This window comes from Gallus gallus, chromosome 4 (assembly GCF_016699485.2).
Source record: "Gallus gallus isolate bGalGal1 chromosome 4, bGalGal1.mat.broiler.GRCg7b, whole genome shotgun sequence".
Classification (NCBI taxonomy): Eukaryota; Metazoa; Chordata; class Aves; order Galliformes; family Phasianidae; genus Gallus; species Gallus gallus.
The window spans coordinates 52,068,876-52,096,573 of NC_052535.1; the positions used below are offsets into that span (position 1 = coordinate 52,068,876).

The 27,698-nt window shown below is 38.8% G+C and overlaps 1 protein-coding gene and 1 long non-coding RNA gene across 2 annotated transcripts in view; one reads left to right on the forward strand and one right to left on the reverse strand.

Annotated features, from left to right (window-relative positions):
• On the forward strand, positions 1-27,694 carry LOC112532299. Its single transcript, XR_003074829.2, has 4 exons — positions 1-101; positions 5,475-5,665; positions 19,814-19,987; positions 26,940-27,694. It is a non-coding gene; the product is annotated as an uncharacterized LOC112532299 (long non-coding RNA).
• The window catches only part of FAT4 (FAT atypical cadherin 4), a 136,874-nt gene that overhangs the window by 46,677 nt on the left and 62,499 nt on the right, over positions 1-27,698 (reverse strand). Inside the window, exons 2-6 of the mRNA XM_015276389.4 lie at positions 17,492-17,623; positions 13,204-13,465; positions 11,185-11,535; positions 6,459-7,381; positions 5,535-5,709 (exon numbers count right to left, since the gene is read on the reverse strand). Coding sequence (XP_015131875.2) covers positions 5,535-5,709; positions 6,459-7,381; positions 11,185-11,535; positions 13,204-13,465; positions 17,492-17,623 — 1,843 coding nt within the window. The remainder of the gene's footprint in view (positions 1-5,534; positions 5,710-6,458; positions 7,382-11,184; positions 11,536-13,203; positions 13,466-17,491; positions 17,624-27,698) is intronic.

Below are 27,698 nucleotides of genomic sequence, written 5' to 3' on the forward strand. Positions count from 1 at the left end.
AAATGGGGCTGGGATAGAAACAAACATTCATTTTGACAGAGCTGTGGCATAAAACAGATCCTACGAGAGCGTATTCATTATGTAAACTGCTCAGCACCAAGGTACGTACACCTCAGCTTCATTTAGCTCACCCATGTCTGATGTGATGTGCATATCTAGACATAATACAGAAAGCGAGAAAAACAGGCCATTTCTAAAGGAAATCTGTGAGTTGTTTGTTTGTTTTGACAGTAACAAGATTTAATAATAGCTGAATTTGTTTTAAAAGCACAGCTCATTCTTTTAAAGCAACATCTTTTCACACTGCAAACTGCCTGTTAAGTAGAAACAGCCTATGCTAAGAAAACAGGATGAGTATAAATGTCTCTAAGCCCAGTCGTATAAATCTCACATAATGTTAACCCTCAAGACTCCTTCTTTCCATCACCAGAAAATAGAGCCTGCAGTTTTTCTAATATGAAAATATAGTCATCCTTTACTTGTCACCACAGACCAGGAAATATCTCAAAATGTGTCAAAAGAAAGGGTAAGAAGAACAATGCAACTATATTGTCAGATTTAATTTGATTTTAAGATTGAAGTGAACCAAAAGCATATGTCAAATGAGAATTCCTGAGAAGGATATAACCTTTATGTTTGGTTGCCCTCCTGCATTCTTGAGGAAAGAATACATAAGTTAAGGGCCAACATTTTGTAAAGAAAAAACATATGGTTGCTTTTTGACACAGGCCAGGAAGGTATACAACAATCAGCTAACTAAATATATTAATCAGTCCACTGGTTCATGCTTTTCAGAACTATTTATCTAAATTAGTAAATAGGTTATTTTAAGAAAATAATTAAAAAACCCACAGCAACACAGCTTCTGATTAGAAACATCACATTTTGATTGTGGCTTTATTGTGGCAACATGCTGTTCTGTCCAACCAAAGCAAGATATGGTGGTTGAAGTTTATTTAAACAGTAGTCCTGAGCAGCTAGCAGGTTTCCAGATGTGCTACTCTACCTCCCTGCGACCAATAAATAAAAGGAGGAGGACTGCTGGAATGCTAACATTTTCTCCAGAAAATGGCTCAAAGAGTTAAAGCTATGGATGATAAAAGAGGCTGCACCACTTCTTGACAGGCTGCCAGGACTGAATGTTTACTCATTGCCGGGTCCCCAACAGATGGGGAAAAAAAAATTGAGAAAGTCTCTTTTCCCAATCATTTTGCCATGAAGAAGATTATAGGAAAGCAAAACAGATGATTTATGTGTTACAAACAGACCTGTAAAGACTCACTCAAATAGTTTCACGTAGGTTTCTTGGTGTTTATGTTAGCAGATATTTTGGAGGAGCATCTGCAATCTGAACACTATCATGTTATTCCACAGTCCATCATTTTGCCTGTTGTATTTATATTTCACACACTCTGGTCTACAGCTTTTGCTGCAAGAGGGGCTCTAAATTAGGATGGGTGAACTTTGGGGCTGAATTATGCTTTGTTTCTCAAACAAAGCCACAGGTGTACAGCTCTGGAAGATGTTGAATGTTCCTAATGAGGGACGCTTTGTGCCTCTTTGTAAAATCCTACTGCTTAGACCAATAGTCAACTATCTGAGACAAAGTAGGGAGGAAATGTGAAAGTGAGGAAAGAGGCTAAAATCACGAATCTTTGTGGAGACTGTCTCAGGGAAACTGAGCATGAACCAGGATGTACGGTCACAAATCACTGTGTCATCTGCTGCTGAGCCAAGCACCAGAAAATGTTTTATCAGGTTTTGATACTTCTCTCTGTAGATCCAAGATCTATCTTGAGGACTGTGTAGAAGACAGCAGACAGCGTTAAAGAATAGCTAGGTCAGATCCAGGATGATGCATATGTCACGACTCTGACTTTTGCTTGGGAACGCATTTTTCTGAAAACTGCCCAATTGCCACCTCTGGTGCACATGATCCTGCCAGTGGTCCCTTTCTCACCTGCAGAGCATGCTTACAAGCAGCTTGGCTCAACTCTTAATTCTCAGCAACTGAAAAACTTTTCTCATGTGCCCAGGACCGAAATCTGGGCTCTAGGGAGAGCATGCCTGCACAGCATGATGAAGCACAGACTCCTCAGCCAGTGTGGGCACCCGATCCCATGCAGCCCAGCTGGTGCTATGCTTTGCATATGCAGACTGACATTTTGCCATGCCGTAATCTTTCATCTGCTACAAATAGACTCGGGGTTGTGCTGCCAATATGTGCAATAAAACCCACGAGGTACAGGGGTATGAAGTGATGGCCATGAGCAAAGGGGCTACACTTTCTGAGTCCACAGACTGTTTTCAATACATTGTGCTGACACTTCTGGACAAAAATAATTAATTCTTCCATCAACTTCTCCATAGACAACTACAAAAACACTGTAAGAGCCACAGCCACAAATAAATGAACTGATAATAAACATAACTAGAAAATTCTTTATTATGTATAGGGAGATCAGGAAGACATTCAAAAACAAGTTGAAAATTCATCAGTTCTTAAGTCAAAATGTGCTTCTGAGCATGTATTGTGTCTGCTTCTTTGAAACAAAGAGAAGAGTTGGCACAGATTTCTATAGGAGTAGAGTATCATTCTCTGATGTTTTAAATTAGTCAGTGGAGCATAAAAAAAATTGAGATGTAGGTTCTACGAAAAATGGGAAATAGGTTGGACAGACAAAATTTTGCCCTTGATGTACTACCCAGACATACTGCATGACATGCCTGCATGACATACAGACATACCCAGAGCTAACTGCGTCTGGACACCTACCATGATATCTGTCTGGAAAAGAAACTAAATAAGACACACCATATGTAGCAAGACTTGTTTAGCTGCTAAAGGTGAACCAAAAGACTGTTTATTACAGCTAATAAAAACTACACTCAAAGTGCAAATCACTTCCTTGATTTATTTTCAGAGATAATATGGATGTAGATGATTTTAGACACGTCTGCTCTCAACATTTTGACAGCACTGATTTCCTACACTGCAGCACTACCTGTTTTTTATTTGTTGCTGGTTGAATTGACTCTATGCAAGATCCTTCCTTCTAAGAATGGAAGCATTATCGATAAATACAAGCTAAGATAGTACGAAGACATAGTTATATTAGGCAAAGAACTGGACATGGCAGTGAGAATTTCTCTTATAAACATTTATCAGCTACTCAAGAACAGAATATTTGAATGCATTTCTTACTCATTTCAGATATTACCATCTTTCTAGTAGTACAGCCAGAAATACCTTATTTAATGAATCAAGCATCAACTAGCAAAGGTCAGCGTGTTACCGCCTGGATATCCATCACATAACTCTACCAGTAGCATTTGTATATTTTAAAGTAATACATTCTTCTTCTGATAAGCTACAACTCTTTTAAGAAAGGCTCCTTCCCCCATCATTTTTTCTTTTTTTCTATTTCAGCTGCCAGATGTCTACAGTAATTCTTGTGCATTCCACATACGATAATGTAACACACAGTAATACAAAACTTAAGACACAGCTCAACAGAAAACCCTTAGTCCTTTGTTCCATATTACTCTGGCAAACATCACTCTTTGAAGAGGCCTCAAACAAATTATCTATAAATGTTCTTTACTACCTAGTCTGCTGAACTCAGTATGACAAATTTAAACATAACAGGGGTCCCCTAGAATTTCTTCTCTGAGTACCTGTTATGACTACAGTCCACTTACTACTTCCTTGAAATCAAGGGAAATTTTGGCATCAACTTCTGCAGATTTTCCCATGACATTTTATTTAGATAAATCATGGCTAACATAGTTTCAAATGTTTTCTTTGATGGCATGAATTTAGAGAAAGTTCCCAGTCCGATCAAAAGATATCATCTAACATTATTTGGCTAAAAGCTATAGCCAATCATACTGACTGTCCGCCTGGAAACTTAAATGCACTAAAAAGTTACCTTTAGCTTAAAGTCACTATTTAGCATCTGTTTCTGAACATTTTTGCTAGCATCTTCTTACATCTCAAGATGTTACTTCCTCTTATCAGTGTAAACTTGATTATGGAAAATTATTTAAAAAAAGAAAAAGCTTCAAATAATGCTTACTCAGCATAATATATGTGCTTAAAGATAGGAATTAACGATAGACGCTGCTATTGTTGTCAGCCACTGAAGACAAAGGTCCTATGCATAATTCATGTATTAAATCCTCCCCTGAACTTGCTGAAATTCAGAAGTCTTCAAAAACACATAAATATTTTAATTTGCCATGGTCGGATAAATACTATGCTACTTTCAAACTTTTGGCTTATATATGGTGCTCAGCAGAGGGTAGAGCTGATTCCTTGCTAGTGTTTTCTGAGGAGGATAATCATTGCTTGCCACTTCACACGTGCCTTGTGAATTCAGAATTGATGTATTTTGTATGTAGGGCTAAGTTCTATAGAATTCTAGTCAATTCCTAGACCTGTGAACTTGGAGTGGGAGAGTAAATAGGCACCAAGGATCTGCTTTCTCTGATGTATCCAGATTCTGAAATAACATAAGCTTGTTCAAGCCCAAGCATGTCCAAGTCACAAGTGTGCACTTTGCAGCTATACAGTAATGGAAAGCCAGTGTAAAAAAAATACAATGTGGCATAGTATCTTCAGCCAAAGTACAAGACAAATGATATGCCAAGTCCTAAAATTATATTTCACAGTTTCAGCTGTGCTCAGACTGTGAAATACCTGAGCACTGCTGCAATAGGAAAATGTAAGTCACAGATATTGTCACTGACATAAGATACTGTGCACAATACAGTAGAAAACAAAACTGTACCAACTTGTCAACAAGTTGGGTTTGCTTCTATTTTTATTACTAGAAAGTAAGAACAAGTCTTGCAGTAAATTACAAACCATCAGATTCTGGGGTACTGAAGATCAGTCCAGGATAAGATGCAGAATGTCTTTGTTACCAATACTCATATCCAAATCTGCAACCAACGTTTTATGCTCAGACACCTGTAGTCAAAGTGTAATTAATCTTCATAACAAGAATTCATGTCTATGTTTTAAACTGAGGGAATTTAAAATACATTTGGGATTTTGGAGCAACCTAAAACTGGATGGTAGGAAAAGCAGAAAATTTAAATGCTGAAATCTAAATTGTCATTACACTTGAGGGGTAACATTTCAGTAAGATTAACTCTGTAATCCATAGCTCTTTTCTGGCCATTGATTTGAACTGTCTGCACATTTCTGATGACAAGATTGAACTGTCTTTTACTGCTGTTGATGAGGTTCTCATGACCTTGGTAGGACCATTCAGAACTATGGTGTAAATAGACCAACCCATCTAAAATCTGTAGTAAGGATAAAAATCTTAATTTCAAGAAAATTAACTGTCTTTGACATCGTGCGAGCCCAGCTTTCACCCTAGAGAGCTAAACTGAAACTTGGGTACAAATCTCCATGCACTAAAATTTCAGAGCATGAAGAAAATATTTCTTTTTTACATCAGGAATGCAACGCTGTCAAGTAATGCAAGATTTAACCAGAAGAGACTGCATATTTGCTTTACCTGAGTCAGCAGCTGTGATCAATAAAACATACTGCTCCTTCCTTTCCCGGTCCAGGCTCTGCACCAAGCGCAGCTCCCCGCTGGCTGAGAGAATAAAGGCTCCTTCTTCATTGCCACTCACCAGAACATAGGTAAGCTTGCTGTTTAGGCCTTGATCATCATCTCTTGCCACAACCTACAAAAGCAACATAAAGACACGAAAAAAAAATTCAGTAACCAATAAGTACGGAGTCTGTACAATTTTATTGGGGTAGAGAAAATATTCTCTATGACATTAATCCTAATTAATGGCTTGAACTAATCCCAGTACCTTAAGGGCTATTATAAACTAGCTGTAATGGTAAAATGACTTAAAACAGTGGTGATGGACTTAAAAGCACTGCTTGAAAATTTTAGAATAGCTAATTACTTATCTTTCTCGACTTTAAATACAGTAAAGATGGCATTGGGGTGCAGTGAAAACCACAGGTGACTTGGTATAGACTGAGCTCAGTATCAAAGAACACACTGCATATTCTGCTATCTCAATCCATTTAGTGTTCTTTCAGTGTTTGGAATAGAGCCTCATCCTATACGGACAATCATCAGATGGAGAGATTTGTTGCATTGAAGTTGAGACTGAGCTGAGAGAATAGGGCAAACTCTTGAAGTCCTAGAGTGTGTAAAAAGATAGATGGGGGGGCTGGGGAAGACACAAAACCCACTTCAAAGCCTAATACAAAATTTTGTCAAAAAGCAAGAAAAAATAATACAAAATGAAAACAAAACAACAACCACTGCTTGTTCGATTATGGCCAAAAGGCAACTTTTTAATATTGTCTTCTTTTTTTTTTTTTTTCCCAATGGTCAAGGTATATTAATAAAATATTCCAAAGCGTACTAGTAATTGTAGCAAATGCATGTCAATTTGTTGAGTGTACTCACCTGAAGAATGACTTTGGGAAGCGTCTCTAAATTCTCAGGAACATTCACATTGTAGGGAGAAAGTTCAAATGTGGGAACGTAATCATTAACATCTTTCAGAACAATATTGACTGTTGTGGTGTCAGTCCTTGGGCTGCTTCCACGATCGGAGGACTGAACAGTCAGCATATAGGAGGGTTTCTTCTCTCTGTCCAAAGGCTTAGCAACTGTTATCACCCCCGTCACAGAATCGATGCGAAACTGGTTACCAGTATCTCCACTCACAATGGAATAGCGAACCTGCCCATTCGTACCCTCATCTCCATCAGTAGCAAGCACCTGGATTAAATCTGTCCCTGTCAAAGTGTTTTCCTCCAACTCTACTCTATAAAGCTTTTGTGCAAAAAGGGGGTTGTTATCATTAATGTCGAGGACTATGACTACCACATCTGTAGATGAAGAAAGGGATGGCTGGCCCTTGTCTGTTGCCACCACAGTCAATGTGTAGTTGGACACAGCTTCTCTGTCGAGCTCCCCAATCAATCTGACCTCACCGTCAATAGTGCCAATGCTGAATTTATTGCCCAGAGGCCTAAGCAGACTGTACTCGATGTAGCTGTTTGGACCGCTGTCAGGGTCAGTCGCTTGTGCCTTGAACACGATTGTGTCTATCGGTGTATTTTCTGGAATGTAGGTCAGCTTTGGAGAGATAAAGCTAGGAGGGCTGTCGTTCACATCCAGCAGAATAATGGAAACTTGAGCTGTGCTTGTGTACCTGGAGGCAGGGAGAGGGGCCATGTCGTGGACTTGCACAACAAGGCTATAAAAAGACTGGCTTTCCCGATCCAAAGGCTGTTGGGTACTCAGCACCCCGCTGTTGTCAATGCCAAAGTGCCCCATGCTGTCCCCGGAGGCGATGCTGAAGGACAGCTGTGAGTTGGAGCCTGGGGGTCAGGAAACGGGTAGGTAAGAGAGTATGCCTTAATCCCACTGACCTAGATATATAGATGCTTCAAGCTTCATTTCCTATGGAAATGAGGAGCATACGAACATGCCTCTCATTCAGCTTCCCCATTATAATTTTTGAATCCGACAGTTAATTTCAGCAGAGTTTCACAGTGGAACATAAGCCATGAAAATAATTAAATTCTGACAGGAGCTGAAGAGGGACAGGGAAGGATGTTGCTAATTAGAGAGGCCACTGAGGGAAAGGCCAGCAGATCTCATCCCTGTACTTCTTTCAGCAAGAACTGCAGTGAGAACATGCACAAGTTGTCACATCTGCAATAGTTTTGAAGAAAGTATCAATAGTTCTGCTGCTAACAGAACAACTTTTTGCTCCATTCTCCCCATTTCTAGTCAGCAACATTGTCATCAATGTAATTGTTTCATGATTTTTTCCAACCAATTAAAAAACAAACAAACAAAAAAAAACCAAAACAAAACAAACCAACCCCCCCCCCCCCCCCCCCCCCAAAAAAAAAAAAAAAAACCAGAAAGTCCCATGCCTAGATGGAGCAGGCCAAGAGTGAATACTGTGCCGAGGTATGCTTACCATACAAGGAAGTGTTCAAAAACACCAGATGAATAGCCCTCATCTTATGACTGAAACATAACTAGCAATTGTGGTCAAGGGAGTGATTTATACTTTTGGTACGGGAAATGCATTCTGAGTCTTGACAAGGCTACAAAATGGCCCTAAATATGCCACATAGCAAACAATGTGTATTGACACTTCAATGTCAGAGCTCACTGTAAACAGCTAATTGTTGGAACACCCAATGGAAATAGGAATAAGTCTTCTTTCATTTATACATATATATATATGTGTATATGTATGGACTTATATACACAGATATATTAAGTATTTATTTCATTAATATTTTAATTTATATTGATTTGTTTTCTTGTTTTGGGGCATGAAGACTGTGACTTAGAATTAGCAGATTAACAGACTTTTCGCTACTCATTTACGCCTCAAACTCACTTTTACATGCAAAGAAACCAAGCTGCCTGCTTAAGTAGATTGTTACTTTGTCGTACATTTTGTCATTTTTAGACAGCAGCTTTTTTCCCTCCAACTAAATGGCTTTGATTACAATATTATTACTGTATTTGATTTTTTAATTGCTCCTGTTTATTATGCTCAGACTCAGGAACCCTAGTACTACTTGCCTTCTCCCAAGGGCTACTCTAATTGGCGCCTTTCTCTCTCTCCTCTTCTTTGTATGGACATAATTACAAAGTAAATAGAACCAAACATGAAAGACAAAATATTTTCATGCAATTAAAGAAATGAATACATTTAAATGCCAGGTATTAGTATTTCTACATTACTTTGATCAAGTGAAGCAACGTAAAACATAATACTATTCTATTTCCTGTTCAGCTGTACTTCAAAATGATTAATTATACGAATGGAAGACTTCTGATTTCAGTAAAGTACTTCCTGGCAATTCAATATTTTGGCAACTGACTTCAGAAATAGGTAGAAATTAGATCATTTAGATGAAAATCAATTTTTACTAAATTTTAATACTCTTTTATCCATTGTTTGCTATGGTGGTGCTTGTTCCTATTAAATTTACTACTTGTTTTTCTCACCTCCCTCTACCTTTTCATTATTTCCTCTGTAGTTTTAACTGATCTTTACTATGTATCTGTATGGTTCAAACTGACACAAACAGCTGTTGTTTCCCCAAGGTGTGTCAAACAAGAAAATGACAGTGGAGCTGTTTCACTGTCACAGTCAGTTTTGTCCTTTACCAGCATTTATCTGAAAACAACAGGTATACATCACTAGAAAACAATGTCTCTTAAGAGCTATTCTGATCTCTGAAATCATGTAGCACAATCAATGAAATTATATTTGTGTGCATTGTCTGCAAATCACATGCAGAGCAGTACAGTAATGGTTATTTCTGTACTCTACCCAAATACAAGAAAGCACAGGATAAAAAGGTTTGGGCTTGAAACAAAAATACTGACAGATTATAACATTTGCTGAAGTTGCAGTCCTACTGGGTAACTGAGCCTGGCATGACCTTGGAATGAAATTTCTGCCCTACTAATTTTAAATCCGATCTATTAAAAAAAGTCAGTGTGCCAGAAAATAGAAGAAGCAAGATATCTGGCTGACTTCTCACTGAATTGCTCCTCTAAAGCTCATTTGCTTCCTTCCTAATTGACTGCATGATAAAAGTAAAATTATATGTCAATGTTATGACAGTTCACATTCATTGTACACAGATGGAAATTAATGTAAAAGGAAAAGGAAAGCAGATCCATAATAGCTAAGTGGAACTAACTTTCAAGAATGTTTGAAACCAAACATCATACTGCTAACTTTTTAAAGTTTTTTTCTTTTTTCTTCCTGTTTCAGTTGTTAGAGTTTGCATATAATTTTTTTCATTGTTGAGTTTCTTCCCACTATATATTGTGATGTAGACAAGAATATTTGGACAAAAAAGAGGAACTGTGAGAGGAGGCAGATGAGACACAAACACATTTCTCTGCAAGTCTAAAGAAGAAATCATTTCTCTGGATACATAGATACAACTATAAGTTCCTCCTCCAATTTACATTTAGCTTACATATAAAATAAAATCTTTAACAAGAGTAGAGAATGAAATATCCATACAAGAACAAGCAATATCATGAATTTGTAATTTCTGACTTGCTAGCTCATTGTATGAAACCTCTTTTCTCTATCACTTTCTCAATTTGATCTCAAAAATCATTGCACTATCTTTACCACAGAAAGTACTATCCATCAGCACTTGGATGTTCCCGCAAAAAGGCCTGTAATTTGGACAACCTGTATTTCATGAGGAAAAAAATATTTCAATGAACCATCTTGATGAGCTCAGTTTTTACACATGAACAAACTGGGACTCCTTGAAGCATGTGGGTGCTCTGTGCTTGAAGTGCACATTTCAGTGTAAGACGTTTCTATGGTCTCTCCTGAGCCTCTTGAGTTAAGAGGAGACAAGTTTGCCTAACATCTCACAAAATATCCTTCACTTGGAAACCCAGCATGAGTGCTGTGAATAACTCTGTATTAAGCCACCCTGAGTAATGTCTGTGGACACTTAACATGCTATGGAATAATTTTTATGTATTTTATGATCATATTCTGCAATTATTCTTGTTTGGACAAAAATTATATGGAAAAATGCTCAAGTAAGCTATAAAGATTGTATCTTTTGCACTCTGACACATTAATACCTTCTAGATGTCATAAATAATCTAAAGATTAAAGCTTATTTTAAAGAGAAAATTTCCTTCTCTTTTTGCCATCTTTTTTAATTCTCCACTATCAGTACCTTGTAGATCACAGTTCTCTTAATGATATACTTAGAAGTTATAGTACATTTCAGAATATGTGCTGCGATAATTGTAGATGAAACCTCTTACTGCAGAAACTTACTTAGGATATATTATAAAATGAAAAAGTAAATCTGAAAGAATGCTTGGGTCTAACTTAAATGTGCAAGCTAGACACGATTTCGCTCCTTGTGCTAGACCGTGTAACATGCTCTAGATAAAATACACCTTTGCAATTCATTGCCACTCTCTTAAACCTAATGTGAAACATGAGAAAAATAACCTCTACGTACATAGAATAAAATAAATGCAATCACACGATATCCTAACAATAGCCCTAATAAGTCCTTTCTGCTAGGCCTTCTAATATGTTGCTTATGTGAAATACGCGTTTATCATCAGAATATTAGTAAAGGCCTACCGTCATCTGCATCAGTGACACTGAAGTTGAGAATAGCAGATCCTGGAGCCAAGTTCTCCATCAAAGATGTACTATATGAGGTCATACTGAACACTGGTGGATTGTCGTTTATGTCCAGTATATTGAAGTACACTCTGATGGTAGCAAATTGGCCTCCTCCATCTTCCGCACGGATGGTCAGAATGTAATACTGCTGTGCTTCGTAGTCTAGTGCGCGGGTCAAGTTGAAGACTCCTGTAACAGGGTTCAGGAAGAACATGCCCTCTTCATCATCTTCACTCACAGTGTATGTGATTTCTCCATTTATACCGGAGTCATCATCAGTAGCTAGAATGGCTGCCACTAATGAGCCTGCACAGCATGAGAAGAGAGTAAAGTAAGTCACTAGCAAAAGGCACATCACTGACGTGTTAAGAGCGAGATCATTGTCAAGCACCTCTGCGAAGTAAAAGGAATCCTTCGAAAAAATATTCAAGCCTCAGCACTGTATGCTTAACTTCTTTGAAAGGTTTTTCAAAGCTGACAGTAACAATAACCAGTATGATGTTGATTTTCAAGGGCTATTAAAAACCACAAACAAGAAATGGTCAGCAATATTTGTTTTTATCTTTAAATTGGAACATGTCCAGATGAGATATCAACCATGACAAAAACAATTTTTATGTATTTTCTTTCTGCTACTCAAAGGACCCTTTTCTCCCCACAGACAAATACAGGTTCTGAAAACTTCTATATAATTCCTTTAAATGCAGAAACTGAAATGTCAGGACATACCAAAGATCTTAGCTTTACTTTTTGAAAAAAGTGCATGAGCACTGCAGTTAGAAAACCAGAAACCTTATAGGGGTCAATTCTTCAGTGTTTTTTGAAATTCAGCTCCTTGTGAATTTGTGCCATTGTTTTCATTTCTGCATAGCTGAATTCACATGACTGACTTATCTTATTGAAGTTTGGAAATTCAGTCTTGCTATTTAGTATAGTAAACAGTAATTATAATTAAGATCAGCTCATTTCCAAGAAAGTTAATCATTTGAATTCTTTTTCCTGGAACCAAATGAATTATATTTGTTCTAGTGCAGTTAATTGTTTACAAGCAATGTGACGACAAAAACTGCTTATCAGGATGAAGAATACTGCTACAGCTCTTACCCAGTTGAATATCCCTGTACAACTTCCATACATTTGATTACCTAATACTTTAACATTTCTGATTGCATGTTGGTTGGTCAAAAGGACTCTACGGCTGTAGTATACTGCCTTTAAGAAAAAATACCACTGAATTTTCAGCTTTTGAAAAGTTTGGTCTAAATAATTTCTAGCTTAAAACCTAGCTTATGAACGCTAAAACAGTCTCACAAAAGAAACAAGTTTTAAAAAAGGAAAAGAGCAACTCAAGAGATCAGCGATTAATTCTAGGAATCAGAATTACCTATCTAAAGGTTATATTTTTTAAAGAAAACACTGTCGGAGCCAGGAGTTGCAGATGAGAAAATGTGACGTTAAGGTTAGAAATTGAGAGTATGTCAGAACCAACGTATAAATTACTGGCAGTTCAATGGTCACCAGTCTTGTGATCCTACCCTCAATGTATTAAGTATTATGAGTCATATTCACTGAAGATGGCTAGCATCACCGCATCTTTTCCACAAGAGTATAGTGTTTCCATCCTGTAAGTTTTTCCACTTATTTCTTTTCTTGTTTATTTTATTATTTTATTTTAAGTAGTAGCACTCCAAATTTTCCACTGGAATATGCATAATTCCTATTCTGCACCTACGTATTAGGCTGTTTTTTCTTGGAGCAGCAAACATTTCTGTACTTTCCTAAAAGAAACGTTACTCCACTAGCGCACAAGTTAGCAAGCAGAGTTTCAGCATGACACGATTCCCTCTCTCTCTCCATCATGTTCGAGAGCTGCTCACTGGACAAGTCAGATAGGTCTCCTGCTCTCTTCCTCTCAAATACCTCTAGATAGACAAAAAGAAAACTTCTGTCACTTTAGGGCTGTTTCTGTTTTACCTGGAGTGGCATCTTCTGGAATGTCAAAGGAATACACTGGCTTGGAGAACTTGGGGATATGGTCATTAACATCACTGACAGTGATGTTTATCCTCATGTCAGAGGACTGCAGGCCATCATCAGCACGAACCAAGAGGGAGTACTTGGAGCGGCGCTCGCGGTCCAGGCGCTTGGTGGCTATCAGGTCTCCTGACTCGGGGTCAACATGGAAGCTGTCATCCGCACCGCTGATAATAGTGTATGTGACAAGGGCATTGGCTCCCTAAGTAAAAACAGAAGTGGTCAAATCAAGCTATTTGCCAGGAAAACCACACTGTAATTTTAAGTAAGACAAGAACCGTTCCAGTAACTGCACTTGGCAAATACTTTCAGAACAGCTTCCTTTAATAAACAGCCTTCCTGCTCAGCCTCTTTTTCAGTTCCCCAATACAAATGCATACACACATAGTTTTTATTTATGAGACGTGAAGTGACAAGATCGCTCGGATACTTTTTTGCTCCACTGTTCATAACAGGATTGCATCCAGTCAAGACCACAAAGCTCTGATACTTTTTTTTAACTTCAAGCCAGCATTACCAAGCAGTGCAACACCTTTCCACATAGTAGTGATCAGTGTTTATTAGTATTTTATGTTGGAAGGTTAAATTAAATGGACATCCTGCCTGCAGACACAGCTCTGCCCTCCTGTCAGGCTGAAGAGGAGGAAGATAGGATGAGTACAAGGATGGAGATCAGGGCAACAAGCACCAGCTCCACCACCTCCAAATCAGAGGAAACTCCTGGGAGCAGTATTTGCACGGGTGCTATGCAGCAGCCCCCCAAAGGGCCCTTCATGCGTCAGGATGCATTCATCTCTATGAGTAGCCAGCCCTGTAGTGACAAGTCATGTGTCACTAATAGCACAGTTCTGATCTCTTGGGTTGTGCTGTCAGTCCCCAGAAACCAAAAAAACTTTCCTTTGGGGGTCAAACAGAATTTCTCATTTGACCTTGGAAAAAAACAAAGGACTCATAAGCATTTTGAACATTTTGGCCAAAAAGAAAAAGACAGAAAAGTAATTTTACAAAGAAAAAAATGTTTTTTTTTCTCTATTCCTTAAATGGTGAAATTAAAAGTTAACCAAAAAAAACCAAAAAAACAAAAAAACAAAAAACAAACCTTTCTACCCCCAAATTGATACAATGCATCTTGCCTTAGCCCTGCCCCATCATAAACATTGTGAAAAGCCACCTTATCCTACCTGTATCACTGATCAGTAATGAGAAAATCATTCAGCCTTACGGATCTCAGTTCTAATGCTTCCCAGAAACGGCCACTACCTGGGCTCCACTTTCAGTCACCTCCTAAGGATGGCTTGCTCAGCATGAAGATGCCATTGCACTGTTATGCCAGGGGATGCAGCCAGCCCAGCACGTTTCCCCAGAAAGCCAATACTTAGCTATACCTTTCTCTTCCTAGCATTGGTCTTTATGGCAAAGCAAAACAAGACCTCAGATTCTGGGGTCACTTCCTTCCTTTCCAAGATACACATGTGGGCACTGGGCCATGTGTTTTGGTGAGCAGCTGGCCATTTCTCCCATGCCTTTTGTATGGGGACCATAGTTCACCCTGATCAAAGATATCAAGGAGAAAGAAATTATAGCTATTACCAGACAGGCAAAAAAAGCAAACAGATATAAACACCCATTCGTACCTGTGACATGAGAGAAAAGCCTTCGCTACCTGGCCTTGTGACAGTGCCTGATGCCAAACCTATTCCCTGGAGTGCTGCTTCAAAGAGTCAGATTCAGCCAACAGATAAAACAACATTTTGAAAGAAAACCCTCTTCTCCAGGTATCTGGTCTGGAACAGCTGCACGCAGTGCTTCAGCATACACAGACCCTGTGTGCTCAGGTGCACTTGAGGTATGTAATATGTTTTCCTGTAATTGTGTGGTTTAATAAAAACAGATGATGGGAATTTAAGATTTCAGAGGTGATCACATTCTCTACCATTTTTTTTGGCTGGGTAGCCTTCTATCAACAGAGCACAGTGAAAACAGAACTACTTGTGATGATGGCCTAATCAAATTAGTAACTTTACATTAGGTGACAATTAGGTGAGAAACAAAGCAAAACGTACAATATTAACAAGAAATTATAAGGTATAACATATTAAAAAGCTGTATAGAAATTTCCCATCAACAACAGTCTGAAAAAAACTTGCAAAGTGCTAGGAGCCGTTGCAATTGCTAGAGCCTTAGGTGCCATTTGGCACTTACACACTGTCTTTACATCTTTTCTCAGATTTCTAAAAAGTGCTTATGTTAATATACAAGGGGCTGAAACTTGATGCTTTAATACTATCAATGAAAGATTCTTGTATACACTTCAATCATAAGTTTTAGAGGTTCTGTTATCCTCTTGAAGCTAAACCTTTGGCTCTGAAAGCAGCTATGCACATAGCAAAGGCAGTATGCTCAGGCTCCCTCATTTTATTGAGCTGCATATGTGGGCTGCACATGTGAAGAAAGAAGACAGAAACACATAACACAGCAGGAGTTGACACAAAAGAGGAGAGAGCATAATATATTGCTAGAATCTTAGATAAAAGTTTGTCATATCTCAGCAGAAAGCAGCCATTTAACATTTATTTCTTTCTAATCTTAAGATACACGTTATAAGGTGCACAGTTACAATTTTTGTAACAGATATGCATTTTTCCAAAGGCAACTTTTGTCTGTTCATCAGAAAAGAAGTTCTTAATCATTTATACCAGTCGGAGAATCACAGAATTGTAGGTGTTTGAAGAGACCTCTGGAGGTTATCTAGTCCAACCCCCTGCTAAAACAGGTTCCTTGGTGTAGGTCACACTGGAAAGCATTCAAGTGGGTTTTGAGTGTCTCCAGAGAAGATGACTCTACAGCCTCTCCGGGCAGCCTCTCCAGTGTTTTGTCACCCTTACAGTAAAGATTTTCTCATCTACAGATTGAATTTCCTGTGTTCAAGCTTGTGTCCATTCCCATTGTCTCTAGCAGTTCCCTGTCTTTCTTGAACTGGGGAGCCCAGAACTGGACATAGCACTCCAGATGTGGCCTCACCAGGGAAGAGGAGAGGAGGATAATCACTGCCCTCAACCTGTTGGCCACACTCTTTTTAATGCACCCGAGGATACCATCGGTCTTCTTGGAATCCCTATGTAGTAGCAAGATTAAATACATCAATTAGCAATCACAGAAGGACTAGCCAAAGTAACACAAAAATGACTGGAAATAAAATTCTCCTGAGAGGGCTGAATTACTTTATTATTTAAATGAAAGAATTGCTTGTTGTTGTTAAGTGTAACCCTATATTTTAATGACAACACAATCTTCTTTTCATGCTTATACTGACTTTTCAGTCTTTTCCCTAGTGGAAAGCAAATAAGTTCAAGAGAATGAAACAATATGATTAACTCTCTCATAATTTACTTTCCTAAAAGAATGAATACATTAAATTGTATTTGGATGTATTTGCCTGACACATACAAGAGACTCCAATAACCCTCATTAAGCCAACAGGCCAACTGTTTAACATCAGTTGCTCAGAAGAATTTTGCTAGTTCCTTAACAGCTCCTTAGTTGTAGCATCCTCACAAAAATACATCTATGCAAGCAAAAAGGCTCTGTGAAAGGGTCCATGTATAGAGCAGATGTTTTAGCATTATTTTCTTTCCTTTCTCTGGTGAAATAAGACTTTCCTTCAGGATAACAGTATAAAGTTATCTGGTGAAAATGTGAGCATGTATTAGAGTTCTCTCATTCTACAATGAGAGTTATCTCATTCTACAATTCTATCTCACGTGAGTTTTATTGCAAATCTCAAAATTGGGATTAATTTAGATCTAAAGCTGTGGTCTTAAACTGGATGTCAATACATCTCTGCAAAAGCTGGGCAGCCCAGTACTGTTGCCAAGTCGGTGAATGTGGTATGTGATGAAACTGCTGAAAACAACACCGTCTAGAGCCAAAACAGGGGGTGTTTTTTTGTCATCAATACAACTGCTCATTAGGACATGTTATGAGAAATTAACTCTCATCTCACACAGTCCAGCGAGCAGCCTTCAGTTAACAGGGACTTTGTCATGACTGTGTGTGCCTATGTGGGACTGCATGGCAGGCACTGAACACAGCATAGCAAAGGGTGCAGGTGCAGCACAAAGAACTGGGTGGCACAATGGCTCCTCAAATCCTCACACAGGGAATAAAGAAACAAGTAAAATATGCATCTCCAGAACAGCATTTTTTGTACATGAAACGATGCTCCTACCTCATCAGCATCCATGGCTGTCAGCTGCATTATCTTAGATCCATCTCCTATATTCTCTTCCACAGTCAGATCAAGCATATCTGTGGGGAATACTGGTGGGTTGTCATTGATATCTTGAAGTGTTATTTCCACCTATAAGGAGAGGAATCAGAAAAAGTTGTGTGAGCACTGCGAGTTAGATGTTGATTAGACTTGAATGTTACAAATCACATAATTTTGAAAGAAATCAGGTAAATTGTGCCTAATCGCATGAATTAGAACATTGCCAAATAACAGTGACAGCAGGAACAACCCCTCCGGATATTAAAATTCCACACTGTTATAAAATACTTATAGGAAAGCTTCTAACATAAATAAAGATAATTTAACTTGTTGATAGCAACTGATTTTAAATGGCCCTAGCCTAGTTTATATTGGAAAAGATCCACTGATAGACTGTCATTGTAATCTCCAAAGTCAGCCCCTGGAGAATAGCTGCCAAGTCCCGGGGCAGGGGATCATTCAACCATTAAATGCTGCTTGACATAAAGATGAGGTGGTGTAAAATCCTCTCTGAAATGTTTATGTATTGGCAACTCTCAGTTTTGAGGGAGGAAAAAACACCCTTACATTTTATATAAAAAAAAATAAAATTCTGTTTTTCTCTTTATCTCAAAGCTCTCCTCTGATTGCAAACAAATGTTACTTTAGGAGCAGCCACTACCATCTAATTCCTCGCCTATGCATATCTAAACAAATATTTTTTTCACCTGTTAAATGTGCATGTTTTTCCAAGTAATAAGGATCGTTTATGTAAGACTGTGCATTATTTCACAGAATCACATAAAATAACAGAATCATAGGGTTGGAAAGAACCTCTAGATAAAATCTAATCCAACCCCATTCTAAAGCAGGTTCCTACAACAAGTCGTACAGGAAAGCGTTCAGACGGGTCTTGAATATCTCCAGAGATGGAGACTCTACAACCTCTTTGGGAAGTGTATCAGTGCTCTGTCACCCTCCCAGAAAAGTTTTTCTTACCTTCAGATGGAACTTTCTATGTTCTAGTTTGTGCCCATTGCTCCTTGATCTGCCACCTGACACTACTGAAAATAGCCTGGGACTGGCTCCATTCACTTGACTCCCACTCTTCACCATTTTTAAGCATTGATAAGATCTCTCTCAGTCCTCTCTTCTCCAGGCTGAATAGTCTCAGGTCTCTAAGCCTTTCTTCAGAATTACTCCAGGCTCCTCATCATCTTTGCGGCCCTCTGCTGGGCTCTCTAGCAGTTCCATGTCTTTCTTGAACTGGGGAGCCCAGAACTGGACACAGTACTCCAGATGGGAGTGCAGTGACCTCATGAGGGCAGAGTAGAGGGGGAGGAGAACCTCCCTTGACCTGCTGTCCATTCTCTTTTGAATGTATCTCAGGATACCGTTGGTCTTCTTGGCCACAAGGGCATACTGCTGGCTCATGGCCAACTTGTTGTCCACCAGGACAATTAGGTCTTTCTCTGCAGAGCTCCTTTCCAGCAGGTCAGCCCCTAACCTGTATTGATGCTGCAGTTATTCCTCCCCATATGTAGGACTCTACACTTGCCCTTGTTGAACCTCATCAGGTTCCCCTCTGCCCAACTCTCCAGCCTGTCCATGCCACTCTGAGTGACAGCACAGCCTTCTGGTGTGTAAGCAACTCTTCCCATCTTTGTATTATCACCAAACTTGCTGAGGGTGCATTCTATCCCTTCATCCAGGTCATTAATGGAGATGTTAAAGAAGGCCAGACCCAGTACTGACCCCTGGGGAACACCACTCACTACCTCCAATCAGACTCTGCACCTCTGACCACAACCTCTGAGTTCTGCCAGTCAGCCAACTCTCAATCTACCTCCCTGTGCACTCATCTATCCTATCATAGTTTTTTCATAGAGAGGATTGTTGAGCTCTCACAGCTCTAATTATGCTAATTCAAAAACCTGTAGAGCTTGATTGCTGGGTATGGCATGCAATATTTTGAGAAAAGGAAAAATGAAAGAGAGGACACAGACACTTCACATTATTTGTGTGTGGGAGGAAGAAATGGTTAGTTTGGGATCTAAAATATTAAATGGCCACCAAACATTGAAGACCTGCTAAAGAGAAAAGTGTGTGCTGAAGGAAGCCTGTTCCTACATGTACTTGCCATGCCATTGTCCACAAAGGATTTCCCTGTACTTGCTTGAAAACATACAGGTCTGCTCTGCATGTGATCAGTGCAGGCATCTCTGATGATCTGAAGCCTATGAATTTTACTGTTTCTAGTCACCTGCCATAATGTTTTTTCCCTCCTCATTTTTAATACAGATCAGTAACTGCCAAACCATGCTGACTTAATCACTGGGGCAATCCCAAAGATAGCTACTTTAATGACAGAAGCTTGGTTAACTGCCTTAACAAGCCTTGGTTAACCCAGGCTTGCTTGCTGCATCTTTCCCCAAGCTTACAGTGGCTGCGTCCCACGTTCATCAATCATCTCATGTAAGTAAACTGCTCTGTCATGCTTTTTTTGTTTGGTTGTTTTTTTAAAGTTTGTGTTTGGTATTTATGCCCACGGTAGGTTACTATCACAGCACTAAAGAGTAGCAGATGATATATTACATTAACATTAGGGAGATCTGCAGGAAGTGCAGACAAAACACTGCACCTACAGGTCTTCAATGGCCTTTTATAGGAGGCCATTATTTATACCATATATCATTCCTTTGATCATTCACAAAAGGTACATAAAAGGCCTCATGGACTGAGACAAAGTAACCCAGATGTTTTGTTATCAAATTTAAATCTATGACAGTAGAAGTACCAGAAGTGCTGATCACAGCATCATAAGCAATGGTTCAAACAATCAAATAACCAGGCAAATTCTCACAGGGAAAACTAGCTGATGTTGGTTTTCATAGAATCATAGAAACACAGAATGGCCTGGGTTGAAAAGGACCACAACAATCATCGAGTTTCAACCCCCCTGCTATGTGCAGGGTCGCCAACCACCAGACCAGGCTGCCCAGAGCCACATCCAGCCTGGCCTTGAATGCCTCCAGGGATGGGGCATCCACAACCTCCTTGCGCAACCTGTTCCAGTGCGTCACCACCCTCTGTGTGAAAAACTTCCTCCTAATATCTAACCTAAACCTCCCCTGCCTCAGTTTAAAACCATTCCCTCTTGTCCTATCGCTATCTACCCTCATAAACAACTGTTCCCCCTCCTGTTTATACACTCCCTACACTCCCTTTTCATGGTGACTGCTGCATCTGGGTGACAATCATGGAGAGGGGAGAAACACAGAAGAAGTGACAGATGAAGATTTCGTCACCTGCCAAATAGGGCCTGCACCTGAACTGCCATGGCAAAACACACTCCTCTGGTGAAAGTGTTGCATTTTGTTACGTACGGTTTCAAGCTAAAGCAGCTGCACAGCTCTGCAATTTATTTGTTAATAACATGCATGTCATGTACAGCTTCAACATCTCAGCTACTAGTGACATTTCACCACCAGAAACCATTTTTTAAATGAGAGATTGGCCTTTGTAAAAATCATATGAAGAAAACAGGAAAACTTCTGGGGTTTGAGGTTAGGAGTTCTGCATTGCCTACAGCTTGCATAATGTAAAATAGTAAGAATCCAAGAATACAGATGGATAGGGTTCGTGAGACAAATAAATTACAAGGCTGGATTCTGGAGGACTGAAAAATAGAAGTAAAAATGATATATTTTATAGAAGTAGGTTTATCCTGAAAAATGAGTTTTCAAGCAAACAAAGACAGTGTATTTCATACTGAATGTGTGCTTTAGATTTTGGAGAAGTAAGAAATTTTCAAACAAGGAGAGAAATTTTTAGAAAGATACTTAAATATTTTATATATATATATATATTTATATATATATAGTTTCTACACCGTAATTACTGCTAATCCACAGAACTTAGATAATACATACGGTATCATAATTCGCTGTTGGTTAGGTCTCATAAGCAGCCCTGTGCAATATGCCCATTTACAAAAATTTCACTTAAGTAATAAGTGTTTTGGAAATTAATTTCACTTTGAAATTATTTCAGAAGTCCAGATCCCAAGTAAAAACTCATAAGACAATTATGACCACAAAGTCTCTCAGTGCCACAGGGTACAGGAAGGCTTCAACATGTCTTATCACATCTTTACCAAGAAGGAAAAAACAATTCAAAATCTGTCATTAACCATCTAAGCCAAATTTCTCAGCATCCAAATGCCTCTTTCTAGTTCCACATCACATATGCATAAAGATACCAGTATGCATCACTCGGCTCTTAAAATACGTGGTTTGATTAATATCACATGCTATCAATTAATAACTGTGCAAGTCTGCCTCAGCCTTAATGAACGCAAGGTCACCTGCACCCCAGGCATCGTGTTCACAAAGCTCTACATAATGCATGCTGCACTCTCATGCTCAGCCACGGCAAAACACCCTCCAGCAACAACAGCGAGTACAAGGATAAATATCCAGTTCAGAAGACCAAAAGCCTCAAAAGCTAAAATATGCTGCAGGAAGAAAGGAAGGGAAGTTAAGGAATTTGTTCACATCTTAGCCCATGGAATAGGAAGGAACCCCTAGGTAGAGATGCCTATAAGACTGCAGGAAGTAACAACCACCACCCCCTTTCTCCTCTCATCCTCCAACTCTGGCCGACATGGTGAATGCTAGTTTCTGCAAGACCCCACAGCCATCAGTCAACACCCTGAGCATGCAAAACAGGCACAAAACAGTCACCTGAAAGCAGCCCCTGGGCTTTTCAGTGTACTTTACTCTGGACAGACCCCAACCAAAAACCTCCTACAACTTTCCATCCTGCAGACACATCTTTGATTTTCATCTATATCAACAGTAAACTTAATATAGGGACCAAAGCTTCAATTCTCACTCATATGTAATAAAATATAACAGCAGGAAAAGGACTGCAGCCAGTTTACCCACATTCATGCCTGTCAATTCTCTGAGTGGCTCCTTCTGCTGGTCCAGGTGCTGATACAGGTTTTTCTCCTTGAATTTCTGCTGAAGTCATGGGAATGCTGTGACTATTTAGTCACAATAACTTTGAAATCTTTCACAAGTGTGATGGAAAACTGACATATGGATTCAAAATATTGTCATGCTTTAATTTTAAGGAAGAAATGGAAAAAATCAGACAAGCTTTGTTCTACTTGTGTCTGTGTAAATCTCAAAAAAATTACTCTAAATTTCTATAAATTCCAGTATAATGCTTCCCCTCACACATATAATGCATTTTGGAAAAAAAAAAAAAAAAAAGACTAAAAATTAAAGCTTTTCTTCAGTTTATTTAGCAGAAAAATGTAGAATCATAGAATCATGAAGGCTGAAAAAGACATCCAAGATCATCATGTCTAACCAGCAACCCATCCCCACTGTGCCAACTAACCATGTCCTTCAGAATACACCTTTGTGTTTCTTCAACACCTCCAGGGATGGTGACTCCACCACAACCCTGGGCAGCCCATCCCAGGGCCCAACCACATTTTCAGAGAATAAATTTTTCATAATACCCAACCTGAACCTCCCCTGGCACAACTTGAGGCCATTTGCTCTTGTCCTATCCCTGTTACTCAGTAGAAGAGACTGACCCCCACCTCACTACAACTTCCCTTCAGGTAGTTGGAGGGAATGATATAGGTTGCTTATTTACTGTGTACTGTAAAATAAACACAATAATTTTACATATCAACTTCTGTGCAAATTTTCTTTGGTTTTCCTGATTGATTTTTGCTCCATTCAACCTGTATTAATCTAGGATGCAAAAATACAAACAGTGAGTAAACCACAGAGATGAGTAACTGCAAGCAGTCAAATCAAATTCCTCATTCTCCAGGCATACCATACATCTCCTTGCAACAGTGCAACACCCCTGTCTATTGCAGATGGTCAACCCATCCTCATCTGTGACAACCTAATTGCTGCATCCTGCCATCTCACGATTGTGAAGCAGAGGAAGTATTAATTATCTTAATCTTATTGGGATTCTTATTTGCTGCTCAAATTGGTGCTCTTGAGGTTATTCTCCATAAACAAATTCAGAACAAATTATGTCTTGTGGGAGTATGAAGCAGTAAGGTTTTTGTCTGTATGAGGTAAAGCAGCATTTACCTTAAATAGATTTTACTTGATTTCCTTATTTAAATCAGATATAAGGGGAGAAAAAAATCAGATAAGCCTCTAGTGTTAATATATATATAAAGAATCAAACGAGAACCTTGATTCATAAAGCCTTATGAACATATTATTTAAGTGTTCAGGGCATTAACCTGAATACAATTAATTCCATGTGAATCTCACTGATTTTGTTGATTTTTAAATGTGGTCTTTACTTTGAAAATAGTAAAAGATACATTCTTTGAATTAACTGAGGGCATTTATGAAGAGTCTACGTGAAAGAAGCTCTACAACAGGGATACTGCAATGTAAAGCCTTCACTTAGTGCAGTTTTAGAAACAATTCTGAGGGCAAGGAAAAAATTATGACACAAAACTAGAGGTTTTTTTGTTCAACAAAATGAGTATCTGGGTGCTATTAAATAGAGTCTGCATTTGAAAAATCTGTTCTTACTGAAAATATGTTGAATTAAGAAACAGTTGCTAGATTGCCAAGTTTCATTTCTTACAGCAAAAGAATTAATCCACTTCAAAAACACTAGTCCTCCAGACAATCACTATTGAACAGGCTAGACAAATTCCATGCTTTACATAAAAAACTTAATATGAAAGTTTTATTCTGGAACAAGAAATTATTCTAGTGACCAAACATGCTGGGTTTATGAGCTACAAAGGTATGTAAAATAAAACATTGCACTAGAAGGCAACATGCCAAATTCTATCCGATCATAACGCCTTCTATAAACCAGTGGACTCATTTGGCCAGAATATATCCCTCTGTTTTATTGCGCTTATTAACATTTGTTTTTCTTTTATTTCAAGGTGAGGAGGGTTTATAGATAGATTTTTTTTTTCTGAAGTTCTTCCATCTATCCAATGAAAATAAAGGGGAAAACGGTTTCACAGAAAACGAATTAGCTCATGTGGCAGCAGCAAGGTTCACTGGGAGCCCTGAACCACGTGTAGTCACATGCAGCTATCCCATCCACATTCCATGCTTCATCTGAGATCTCTGGCTAGAAGGTGATCTAAGAAGAAAGGAAGTCCCAGATGTCTCACACGTTCAATACTTCTTCAAATGCGACAGCTATTTGATTAAAGATCAAACAGAGGGGAAAGGCAACAGCTTTTCTTTCAATTTATATATTGTTGAATTATTCTTCTTTCTTTTGCTTGTAGCCATGATATTCACTGTATCTCTCACGAGATACCACCTAATCTAAAGATGGTATTGGCACACATGGCCCTGAAGACTTGTGCTTATGCTTAAGCTATTACATGATCCTTCATACTAAAAAACATAAGGGGCCTGTTCTTCTTTGATGGAGACTGTGGCAGTGCATAAGTAATTTTAGCAGAATGAAAGTGAAGGATTCTGTTCCCCATCTCCTCGCAAATATTATCATAAATAATAATAAAAAAAAGAGAAATTAAATTGCCAATTTAACATGTGCATGCAACTAACACAAGAACATAGCCAACACAAGTTACTTTTCTCCTGCCTCCACCACTTATGCCTTTAGTTCATCCAGGAAGAAATGGTTCACTAATCCTGAAAAACACATGTACGTGTAGATTCCTTTTTTATTGACATGAGTAGTCTTATTGGCTATTCACATCAGTGAAGTTATGGCTATACTAAGTGTTTGCAGGAACAGTGCATGTGCTTCTTCCAAACAGTGAAGGCAAAGGAACAGATTAAGTATCAGTCTACTAGCAAGTAAAAATGGATTTCCAGAGAGAAAAGGAGGGAAAAAAAAGAAAAGAAAAAGAAAAACAGAAAAATAAACAACAAACATCACTGTCCCAAGAAATCTCTAAAAACATTACTTCAAGAATGATAAAAACTTAATGGCTACACTGAACCAGTTTTCCAGCTTTAACTAAAGGTGACCATGGGTGAGTGGGGCACTTCTCATTGATGCCTCATTACATTGAGCTAGACAAGATAAAGAAGTGGCATGTAACTCACTTCTGTGGGAACCATGCTACAGCCTGGAGAGAAAGAGAATGCTGGGAAATGGTAAGACTGGGGGAGAAAAAAATAAACACTTTTAAAATTACTTGAATAACCAATAATACCAAAGCTCAGGAAGATGGGAAACCTGAACTACAGCCCTATATATTTACTATTTCCACAACAGGATAGAAAGCTCACTTTCCAGAAAATGTCTTGGGATAAGGCTTTTACTTAAAGGATGAATGAGGCATCTGAATATTCCATTTTCTAGGAGGCAAACAATCCCGGTACATGCTAGTACAATAAAAATTCCCATTAAGCTATTGTGCTGCAGAGCAAACCTGTTAAATAGAAATATAAAGTTGTTAAGAATTCCAGTATTAACGGCAGGAACACGGAGGATTAGCAAAAGAGGCAATGCTGGAAGAAAGACAAGTTGAAATCTCCAGGGGGCAGCAGCAGCCACTTGATCATTGAGTTTTGGGGTAGCATCTTTGGGAAAAAATATATATACATCAATGTAGTGAATATAAAGGGAACGTCTTCTAGTCCCTAATTCTAGGTGAGAGGGATAAGCGCTTAGGCAATAAATAGATGTGCCAAGCCATATACTTGGGATCTCTCCACAGAAGGAGATCAAGGTACAAGGCTGGATCCAGATGTTACAGCCCAAAGGTCCATTTTTAAGGAGTACCGTAAGGAAAGAGGGGTTGTGAAAGCTGTCACAGGCTGTGATCACCCACTCCAATCACTCTAATGCAGACCGTGGAGAACAAATATGGACAAAGCAAAAGATAACCCTCTGAGCCAATCTCAAACAGTATTTCCTCTTTCCCAGGAGTCATTACTGATGACCAGCCTAAAAATGGTTTGGAAATGTAGGTCTCAACACATTTTATTAAAATTTCATTTTCTCCATTAAATAAATGTGTGCATAAACACGACGAATAAGATTTATAAGTAATGCTGTAACTTCCCAGGTAATTTCAACCCATGGGCTCAGATTCCAGCATATTAACACTGCAAAACTTTCCTGGAGGTGAAGTCATACGGTAAAGCACAGTTTAGTAAGGCAATTTGATGTTTTACAACCAACTCACTTTTATCAAGCACCAATATCTCCTAGAATACACTGGGAGATCAGAGTGCTTGTACAACTCAGAGATTTAACCAAAACTATCAGAAAAATTAGGCAGAAATCTGCTTACACTTTTATTTAAGGCTAAAACAAAGTCACTTCCTTGTGCTGTTCCTAACAAACACTAAGCCTAATGCTGCAAACAAAACGTGCCATAATTTGTTTCTTTTTTCTCTATCCTTTTTTTAAGGTGACCACTGGGAATTGCTCTGCCTGGAGCCTTGATTAAATGTTTCACTGCATCCAGAACACTTCATCAAGCAGCATAGCCAAAATCTAGCATGGCTTGCAAGTGACTCATACTTCAGCTATGAGAAGACCAGAATAAAGAACATTTTACATAAAAATGCCAAAAAGGTTGGTAATTTAATCTTGATTCTAAGTAGGTATGCAAGGTCTCTGAGAGCAGCATGTGCTTGCCTAGGCAGACAATAAGGCATTGTCTGGGAGCACGTTACCTGCTGTGGTTACAGCTAGCCCTTCCTCAGAGCCCAGATGATACAACCACTAAAAAGAAGTGGTACATTCCTGTGACAGAGCTGCAAATACTATTTTTAGTGGATGTGTAGTATGATTTATCTGTTCGTGCTAAGAGTCCAGCAGTACCTGACCAGAGCTTCCATTAAAACCAGTGACATGAGAAACTACATTCATTAGCCCATGAGTAAACATATGCGGCTGATAAATTGTATCCCTCCACATGTTCACGGAAACAGATGAATAAACACTAATGCAGTACACAGAAATTAACTTCAGAAACTATTATTTGTAGCACTTAATCCTAGCGTGCATACCATAAATCACCAAGGATGACACAAATGGTATTCTGATACTCCATTTAATGAAATAAACACCGGGTCCAGGCACTCGTCCCAGCTGCTCAGCGACAGAAAGGGCTTCCTGCTCAGAAATCACAAAGATGCACTCTGTGCTGTCCAAACTCTGCCCC